At 39.0% G+C, this 10,495-nt stretch overlaps 1 protein-coding gene across 1 annotated transcript in view; it reads left to right on the forward strand.

Annotated features, from left to right (window-relative positions):
* Positions 1-8,455, forward strand: part of LOC121281923 (chitinase-3-like protein 1) — a 32,846-nt gene extending 24,391 nt beyond the window's left edge. Inside the window, exons 8-10 of the mRNA XM_041195132.1 lie at positions 1,278-1,394; positions 2,444-2,579; positions 7,559-8,455. Of these exons, the coding sequence (XP_041051066.1) occupies positions 1,278-1,394; positions 2,444-2,579; positions 7,559-7,830 (525 nt within the window). The 3' untranslated portion in view covers positions 7,831-8,455. The remainder of the gene's footprint in view (positions 1-1,277; positions 1,395-2,443; positions 2,580-7,558) is intronic.
* The last annotated feature ends 2,040 nt before the right edge of the window (positions 8,456-10,495 follow it).

The raw sequence follows: 10,495 nt of genomic DNA on the forward strand, positions 1-10,495 counted from the left end.
ATTCATTTGCACAAATATGTCATCATGCAGCACAGTATTTCCCAGTAATTATTTTGCCCCAGCCACCTGACTAAATTGGCTCAGTCTAACTGGAGGAGGACATCTGATGGTGAACGTTGAGAGTTGGGTTTTTTTCTCACCCAATTCATTTTGCATCATCAATTGATGCAGTTGAGAGTTGATAAAGGTGCAAAGAGGCCAATAACTGGGACCTTGCTTAACAACAGAACTATCCGTCTATCCCCTTAACCAACGACGTTTAAATAAACAGACAGAAATCAATAAACAGACAGAGACAACAATCTATGGTGAATTCGAGACAAATTGGATACAGAGAGGAAAGGTTAGATTGAGACAGGAAAGGACAAAGGAAAAGAAAGAAAAATATGAACTTTTAAATTTCAAAGACTTCTAGGAACAGCTTATAACATATAGGACTGAGATTCCGGTTTCAGCTGTTCCCTTTAAAGTCGAATGGCATTGCAGGAACATAATCTCATCATTAAAAGGGCCCTCACATTGTGAGATACCAGCCATAACTGTGTGATGAGTTTGATTCATATTTACAGCGCACATACAACAATTTTTTGAAATTCATGGGAATACTGACAGTGAAATCTTCTTTTTGCAAGATTAATGATGGATTGATACAAATCATCCAGCAATGTGTAACAATTCAAAACTCTCAGCTTATCTCCTCCTCACCATAAATTGCTGGATTTTTTTAAAAATGCAAATAATGCACTACACCTTTAGCTGTTATTTTGCCACCAATTTCTACCCAATTAAATCGGTATAAATATTCCTTTTCTTTACATCTAAAATTGCACAGGGAAAATTTTCACTTATGTAACACGCCATCATATTTTCATGGTGTTCCAGAGAAATGTACAAACAATGAAACTTTTAAAATACACTGTAATACAGCTACTTTATGCACATCAAGGCCCCAAAGAATTAAGTGAGCAAATGAGGGAATGGCAGGAAAATTCTCTGCTTCCTGAAATTGTGACATTCAATCTTTACAACTGCCTACAAGGTAGGCTGCAAATAGTTTAATACCCATTCAGAAAATGGCACTTATGACTATATGCAGCACTACTGCACTGAGGTAACAGTCTACATGATACACTCGAGGGAGGGAGTTATCCATCTAGAGATTATAGCTAGAGTTAAGCATATAGAGACAGGTAGACAGAAAGACAAAGATCAATAAAGGTGCCTAATCTTTCTCATGGAACTTAACAGTAAAAACATCCAATCCTTCTCATTGACAGATTTGTGACTTTTTGAAAGGTGCCAAATCCAAATTGATGAAGGACCAGCTGGTCTCATATGCGACTAAGAAAGATGTATGGCTTGGATACGATGACCTGAACAGCTATGAAGCCAAAGTATGGTTTTGTATATTGTGAGCTATATTGTTCTAGTTGAGACAAATTTTAGAAAATATTGTTATATTTGTGCACATTGCTACACTAATCTATATATAAAGGAGGGATATTTGAATTATTTGTTGATATGGGTCAGATATACATGCCACAGAATCTCGGAAGCCAAATATTAATTTACATTAATCAAATTTTTAACACATTTTGGAGTTATGATTTAGGATTTATCCATCAATGAGACATTAATTTCAAACTATTAGACCCTTGGAATTCAAACAGAACAAACTAACAAATAAGAAATGTAAGTAGCAGGTAGGGCAGAGCTGGTTAGTCTTTCAGGATCCAATTGTGAACGTCCTGAGTCCCATATGGCCCACAGGCAGCAGTTTCAAAACAATTACTAGCATTTTTTCCAATCTCTGGACGTTTGAGCAGTTTACATATGATGAATTGGAGATTGTCTATTTAACGTTTGAGATAGGTTCATTAAACAATTGAAGGAAAGGGAAATAATGAGCTGAGAGAGCAAGATTGGCACAGCAAAGTTAGACAAATGCTCGCTTGAAGGATAAACATCAGCACAAATTGGTAGAGCTAATTGGTCCATTCCATATCATACACTTTATCTAACGAACAATGAAAATAAGACAGCATCATTCTTTCCAAAGAATCTACAGAAAAAGATATTTAAATCATGATGTTTGGAGATGTTGTGCTAGGTGAGTGGTCCACAATGGACTTTTCATGATCCATCATCCTCCAAACTCAATTTAATAATCCATATGCAGAAATTACAAATGCTGCAGTCTGACAGGAGCAGTATTACTAATATGGTAATGACCCTGATGCCTGAAAGTTGGCCAGTATCATGGGACATCTCCATGCTGGTTCCTAGTCCTCCAGAGTTTCACCCCAATCAAGGATGATACCAAAAGCTTGGGTCACTGGGACTGCCTGAACAAAAACAATGAAAGTTAACTAAATGCAGTGAGATTTGTAAATGCTGCCTAAACAGGAGTTAAAACAATTTTGTTGCTATTTTATCATTATAGATCCAGTGGCTAAAAAAGAATAAATATGGAGGTGCCTTTGTGTGGACAATAGATCTCGATGATTTCCATAATCATTGCAAACAGGGAGTACTTCCTCTAACAACCAAATTGAATAAACTTCTTGAAATAAATCCAGGTAAAATATTTACCTTTTTTTATTCATTCACTTCGCTTTGCCCATCCCTCGTTGCCCTTGAGAAGGTGGTGGTGAGCTATCTTCTTGAATTGTTGCAGTCCATGTGGTGTAGGTACACCCACAGTGCTGTTAGGAAGGGAGTTCCAGGATTTTGACCCAACAACAATGAGGGAACAGCAATATATTTCCAAGTCAGGATGGTGAGTGACTTGGAGAGGAACTTCCAGGTGGTGGTGTTCCCTTGTGTCTGCTGCCCTTGTCCTTCTTGATGGTAGTGGCCGTGGGTTTGGAAGGTACTGCCTAAAGTGGTAAAATATTAGTGAATTCCTGCAGTGCATCTTGTAGATAGTGCACACTGCTGCTACTGTGCGTTGGTGGTGGAGGGAATGAATGTTTGAGGATGTAGTGCCAATCAAGCAGGCTGCTTTGTCCTGGATGGTATCAAGCTTCTTGAGTGTTGTGGGAGCTGCACTCATCCAAGCAAGTGGGGAGTATTCCATCACACTCCTGATTTCTCCATTGTAGATGGCGGACAGGCTTTGGGGAGTCAGGTGGTGAGTGACTCACCATGGGACTCCTAGCCCCCAACCTACTTTTGTAGCCACAGTATTTATATGGCTAGTCCAATTCAGTTTCTGGTCAATGGTAACCCTCAGGGTGTTGTTAGTGGGGGATTCAGTGATGGTAATGCCATTGAATGTCAGGAGGCAATGGTTAGATTCCCTGTTGTTGGAGATTGTCATTGCCTGGCACTTGTGTGGCATGAATGTTACTTGCCACTTGTCAGCCCAAGCCTGGATGTTGTCCAGGTCTTGCTGCATTTGGGCATGGACTACTTGATCTGAGTCGTTACAATTGGTGTTGAACATTTGCGCAATCATCAGTGATAAATAAAATAATAGTATTTCACAAAGCTAAATTTTACTATGTATTGACATAAGTTACAATAGTAAGGTAGTATTATTGCTTGCAGTCATTCGATTACAGTTTTTAAAAAAATCAACCGCACTTTGATGATATAGGTAACTAAATTAGTGACTAGGAGGATCATGATGATTCAGTTCACATAAAACCATATTTAAATATTTTGAGAGTTATGAACCATCAATCGTCTTTCAGTACCAAAGAGCTCTGGGCTTATTTCAAGATGCCCAGAAAGCAAAACCTACTATTGTGTAGAACATTTCCTTTGTTGTATTATTGCCCTTTTTGAAGTGTGGACACAGAAAAAGGGCATGAAGAAATGCAAACGCCAACCTCTAACTTGCAGGAATTTTCTCATCCTACCCAAAAATGGATCAATAGTTACAGCTCCTTCGCGGTAACAATCAGGCTGAATTTTCACAAATCCTAACTGCAATCTTTGTATTCCAAAAATTAGTACAAGATGCCCTAGGTAGCAGCGATTATAATATGCATGAATCTTACATTAGATTTGAGGGGGAGGAGTAGTTACTTCAGTCAGTTGTAGGTTTGCTGAAGTTTTTATACATTAGCAAAACACACAATAGAAACATTTACTGCCAATGTTTAAGGAATACAAGATACTATGCAGGAAATGACCAATTAATAATTCATCGGCACTACTGTATCATTCTCTTCCAGCCAGTGTTTGGGCACATGACTCCAACTAACTTTCATAGAAAAATAATTATTTAATGGAGATATGGGAAAGGATAAACAGACCATGACAGGAAGGGAGAGTACAAATCTAAAAGTAAGTCAGCAGATAAATCTAGAGGTTACAAAAATAAAAAAAACAAAACTGAAGGCTCTGTATCTGAATGCACGTAGCACTCAGAACAAAACGGATGAACTGATAGCACAAATAGAAATAAACAAATACTACCTGATAGCTATTATAGAGATAGGGTTGCAGGATGACATAGATTGGAACCTGAATATTGAAGGGTACATGACACTTAAGAAGGACAGGAAACTAGGAAAAGATGGAGTGGTGGCTCCATCGATGATGGTGTTAGCACAATAGAGTGCAAGAAACCAGGATGCAGAAGCAGTTTGGTTAGATATGAAAAATGATAAAGGGAAGAAGTCACTTGTAGGAGTGATGTACAGTTCCTCCAAGAGTAACCATATGGTAGTACAGGGTATAAAGGGAGAAATAATGGAAGCTTGTCACAAAGGTATGGCAATAATCATGGGGGATTTTAATCTACATAGACTGGAAAAATCAGGTGGGCAAAGGTAGCCTAGATGAGGAATTCATAAAATGTTTTTGGGATAGTTTCTTAGAATAGCACATTCTGGCTTCAACCAGAGGGCAGGCTAAACTAGACCTGGTATTGTGCAATGAGATAGGATTAATTAATTCATAGTGAAAGTGCCCCTAGGTAGCAGCGATTATATTATCATTGAATTTTACATTGAGTTTGAGGGAGAGAAGAGTGGGTCTAAGTCTAGTCTTTAAACTTAAATAAGAGCTATTATGAGGGCACGAAAGTAGAGCTAGCAATTAGTTTAAGGAATAGGTCAATTGAGATGCAGTGGCAAACATTTAAGGGGATATTTCCCTTAATATGATTGAATTTTACACTAGGTTTGAGGGAGAGGAGAGTAGTTACTTCAATCAGTTGTAGGTTTACTGAATAGATACACTCCAATGAAACAGAAAAATTCCAAGGGGAGGACCCATTATCCATGCTTAACTAAAAAAGTTAAAGATAGTATCAAGCTGAAAGAAAAAGCATAATTGCACAAAGATGGTTGATAAGTCAGAAAATTGGACCGATTATGAAAAAAAAGCAAGGAATGACTAAAAGATTAATAAGGAGGGAAAAATCAGAGTACGAGAATAAGCTGGCTAGAAATATAAAGACATGGTAAGAGATTCTATAGGTATTTTTAAAAGAAAAATTAAAGTGAGTGTTGGTCCTATAGAAAGTGAGTCTGGTGAATTAATAACAGAAAATAAGGAGATGACAGATGAATTGAATAAGTATTTTGCATTGGTCTTCATTATAGAGGATATCCCAGAAATAGCTGCAAATCAGGAAATGGAAGGAACAAGATAATCACTAAGTAAATTGTTGGAGCTGCAGGCTGACAAGTCCCCAGGTGCTGATGGATTTTGTCCTAGGGTCTTAAAAGAAGTAGATAGTGAGGTAGTTGATGCATTGGTTTTAATTTTCCAAAATTCCCTAGATTCAGGGAAGATGGCATTGGATTGGAATATAGCGAAAGTAACTCCTTTATTCAAAAAGGAAAGCAGGAAACTACAGGCCAATTAGCTTAACATCTGTCTTAGGGGAAATGTTAGAAGCTATTATTAAAGATGTTATAGCAGGGCACTTGGATAAGTTCAAGGTAATCAGGCAGAGTCAACATGGTTTTGTGAAAGGAAAATCATGTTTAATCAAGTTATTGGAGTTCTTTACAGGAGTTACATGTGCTGTGGATAAAGATGAACCAGCAGATGTACTGTACTTAGATTTCCAGAAGGTATTTGATAAGGTGCCACATCAAAGGTTACTGCAGAAAATAAAAATTCATGGCACAGGAGGTAATATATTGACATGGATAGAAGATTGGCTTGCTAACAGGAAACAGTAGGCATAAATGGGTCATTTTCTGTTGACAAGATGTAACGAGTGGTGTGTCGCAGGGATCAGTGCTGGGGCCTCAAATTCTTACAATTTATATAAATAACTTGGATAAAGGGACCAAAGCTATGGTTTCTAACTTTGCTGATGACACAAAGATAGGTTGGATAATAAGTTGTGAAGAGGATATAAGGAGGCTATAAAGGGATACAGGTAGGTTAAGTGAGTGGTCAAATATCTGGCAAATGGAGTATAATGTGGAAAATGTGAAATTGTCCATTTTGGCAGGTAGAATGAAAAAGTACATTACCTAAATGGTGAGAGATTGTAGAGCTCTGAGGTGAAGAGGGATCTGGATGTCCTAGTGCATGAATTGCAAAATGTTAGTATGCAGGTACAGCAAGTAATTAGGAAAACTAAAAGAATGTTATTGTCTATTGCAAGGGGAATTGAATACAAATGTAGGACAGTTATGCTTCAGTTGTACAGGGCATTGGTGAGACCATATCTGGAGTACCTTCAAAAAAGAATTGGTTTGGGCACAGTCAAGGTATATTCCATTGAAAGGGAAAGGTAGGACAAACACATCCAGAGCTCCCTAGATGAAAAAGGAGATTGAAATTAAGATAAAGAAGAAAAAGTGCGCTTATGACAGATGTCAGGTAGAAAAGACAGTTGAGAACCAAGAGAATACAAAAGCTCCAGAGGGGAGGTGAAAAGCATATTAGAGAAGCAAAGAGGGATTATGAGAAAAGACTGGCAGCCAACATAAAGGGGAATCCCAAAGTCTCCTATAGGCACATGAATAGTAAAAGGGTGGTAAAAGGAGTAGTGCCAATTAGGGACCTAAAAGGGAATTTACACATGGACAAAGAGGCCATGGCTGAGGTATCAAAGGGATACTTTGCATCCGTCTTTACGGCAGGGCAATGGCACTAGGTCATAATGCTCATTTGGAGAGCCGCCTCCTGTGCCGTTAAGATTCTGAGTACTGTGTATGTATAAGGGTGTAAATGAGAAGGTTTACCAATTTCTTTTAAACATAAGATCCTGAAGGGTCTTGACAGGGCGGATAAGGAAAAGATGTGGGAGAATCTCAAACTAGGAGTCACTCATTTAAGATGGAGATGAGAATTCTTTTCTCTCAGAGAATAAAGTCTGTGGAACTATCTTCCTCAAAAGGCAGTGAGAGCAGAGTCTTTGAATATTTTTAAGGTAGAGATAGATAGATTCTTGATAAACAAGGGAGTGGAAGGTTATTGCGGGTAGATAGGAATGTGGAGTTGAGGTTACATTCAGATCTGCTATGATCTTATTGAGTGGCAGTGCAGGCTTGAGAGGCCAAATGGCTCCCAATTTGTATGTTCATATGTTCAAGTTTATCTCAGTAAATATAAATATTACATTTTTCTCTTCCAGGCTGTAAACTATCAGTGAATTCATCTTCCAGTGGAATTACTAGGAGCAAAACTAATGGCAGCACAGAAATACGTATTAATGGGCCTTGGTGCCTCAATAAACCAGCTGGAATTTACGCTGACCCACAAGATCCTACCAGATTCTATCGCTGTGATCAACTAACCACCCATGAGCGCTGTGCTGATGGACTGGTCTTTGATGCAGGCTGCATGTGTTGCAATTGGCCTAAAAAAGCAGCAACTACTCATAAGGCTGGTGCACCAGGTAAATAATACACATCACCCTCTGCCACCCATTCCCCAAAGCATTACGTACCACACCACCCACCCCCTTGATATAGATAGGCAGCAGTAGTAAGATACCACTAAGAATATGCCTCCCAGCTAAACCACATTCATTAACTCCAACACTTAGGCTGCAGGTTTGGAGCCAATTCCTAAACAAGCATTTCAAATTCTTGACCTTACAAAATTTTATCTTGAAGTAATCTGCTGTTAGGTACCTGAAAAGCTTTCATCCAGGTAGATGATATTTATCAGATCTCCCTCGTCCACAACCATATAGACTTAATTTTTTTTTAAAATCCATGTGTACAGTGCAACCTGTTTTTTGGTAGCCATGTTGTGAATTTCAAATGGCTCTTTCCCTTGCCAGCAATCATTAAAGGTATCCCTTGCAATCCTTTCTAGCATCGTGCCAATAACAGACATCATGCAAATGGTCCTGTAGTTCTCTGCATAGATTTGCCATGGAGGAGTTGCTCCTCCTCCCAGCCCACCTCATGGCCATTTCTATGTCAACAAATAACTAAGCTAACACTACAAAATTCTGTATTCTTGCTAATCACCAGGCCTTCCAGCGAGGTTGTCCTGTGGTACTATTTTTTTCCGATGCACATATATGCTGCAACTGGTGCTTATACCAGAATGCAAGTTAAATGATAACATTACAGATCTAAAATACTTTTAACATTGAATACTCCACACACTATTTTCACATTTTATTTCTTCTACCTCTTGCCTGCTACGAAGTCAGTAGCCATTGCTAAAAACAAGAATCAAGGCCATAAACTTATCCATTAGTTACAGCTTGGCATGAAGCTCAAAATGTTATCTTCAGGTTGTTTTTTTCTTAAAGAATCAGCATAAGTGTTATCAATTATAATGCTTTTAGTATTTGAACGCTCATTGTTATATCTTGATTTTAGTAAGTAGTTGCAAGGAGCTTTCTGAACTTTGGCTTCATCACAAGCTGAATATTTTGGATTGGTCCAATACTTGCCTCTGAAAAGCCTAGGAAATTTAGACAAATCCAAAGTTGCATTTGATCCATATTGAATAATCCTTTTGTTATTAGTCAAATCTTAAATACTTGTCCAAATCAAATAAAATCCACTTTATTGCAAACTTGAGAATTTTTGTTTAGTAGATTTAAAAATATATAGATTGGATCTTCCATAGAGCTGCTAATGGTAATACTCAAAATAATCTTTGTGTGCCTCTCTTTCATACCCCGTCCCACCCTGCATGCTTTCACAATTCCACGGGCAGCTTTTTCCAGTCAGCAAGCGGTGGCGGGGAGACCTGTGTCCCCGACGTCACCCCGTGTCATTTAGATTTTCAGTTCGGTGGGCGCCGACCTATCAGCAGCCTATTAAGGCTATTCAAAATGCAATTGAAATGATTAGTGGACCTGCTCATCCAGCCTTAAGTCTAGGCAGCCTTCCGAAAAAGTATGAAACCTCATCACGGGCGGGATTAGGTTTCATGAGGGATTTAAAATTTTCGGAATGGTTTTAAATAAAAGTAATGGACATATCCCAGCTCATGTGATGGTGTCATATGAGAGGACATCAGGAAAATTTTTTCTAAACTTTAAAAAATTTTTTATAACTGCAGCTGATCTCCCTGAGATCTGTGCGCTCTTCCGCGCTCAGGGAATCCCCCCCTCCCCCCAACCCACACAGGGAGTGCTCAGCGCTTCCAAGCAGACATTACGCTGGACGGACTTTAATTCCGATCAGGAACCCGCCCGCTCCCACACAATACCCCCCTCCCCACAGGGGGAAAATGCTGCCCTATGTGTTTTCCAGTTTTCTCTTTCTCCACCTCATTTCTTTCTAGGTGGGAGTTAGCGGATGCTGCAATGGGAAAGACAACACACTGTGGTGATTGTTGCAATGCACAAGCTAGTGGAAGCATCCAGCCAATGGTGTATGCTATGGAGGTATGTGAAGAGAAAAAGATTGTTGAAGACAGATCTAGGTCCCTTAGAGGAATTTATAATGGGGAACAAAGAAATGGCTAACCAACTAAATACATACTTTGGCTCTGTCTTCACAAAGGAGGACACAAATAACATAACCAGAAATGTTGGGGAACACAGGGTTTAGAGAGAGGGAGGAACTGAAAGAAATCATTATTAGTAGGGAAATGGTATTGGGGAAATTGATAGGATTGAAGATAAATCCCCAGGGGCTGATAATCTATATCCCAGAGTACTTAAGGAAGTGGCCCTAGAAATAGTGGATGCATTGGTGGTCATCTTCTGAGATTCTAACGATTCTGGAACAATTCCTACAGAATGGAGGGTAGCTAATGTAACCCCATTATTTAAAAAGGGAGGTAGAGAGAAAACAAGGAATTTTCGACCATTTTTGACATCGGTAGGTGGGGAAAATTCTAGAGTCCATTATAAAAGATTTAATAGCTGAGCACATGGAAAACAGTGGCAGAATCGGACAGAGTCAGCATGGAGTTACGAAAGGGAAATCATGCTTGACAAATCTACTGGAATTTTGCGAGGATGTAACTAGTCGAGTTGATGGAGGGGAGCCAGTGGATATGGTTTATTTGGACTTTCAGAGGGCTTTCGACAAAGTCCCACATTAGTGTGTAAAATTAAAGTGCATGGGATTGGGGGTAGTGTATTGAGATG

The sequence above is a fragment of the Carcharodon carcharias genome, chromosome 9, assembly GCF_017639515.1.
Source record: "Carcharodon carcharias isolate sCarCar2 chromosome 9, sCarCar2.pri, whole genome shotgun sequence".
NCBI classification, from domain to species: Eukaryota; Metazoa; Chordata; class Chondrichthyes; order Lamniformes; family Lamnidae; genus Carcharodon; species Carcharodon carcharias.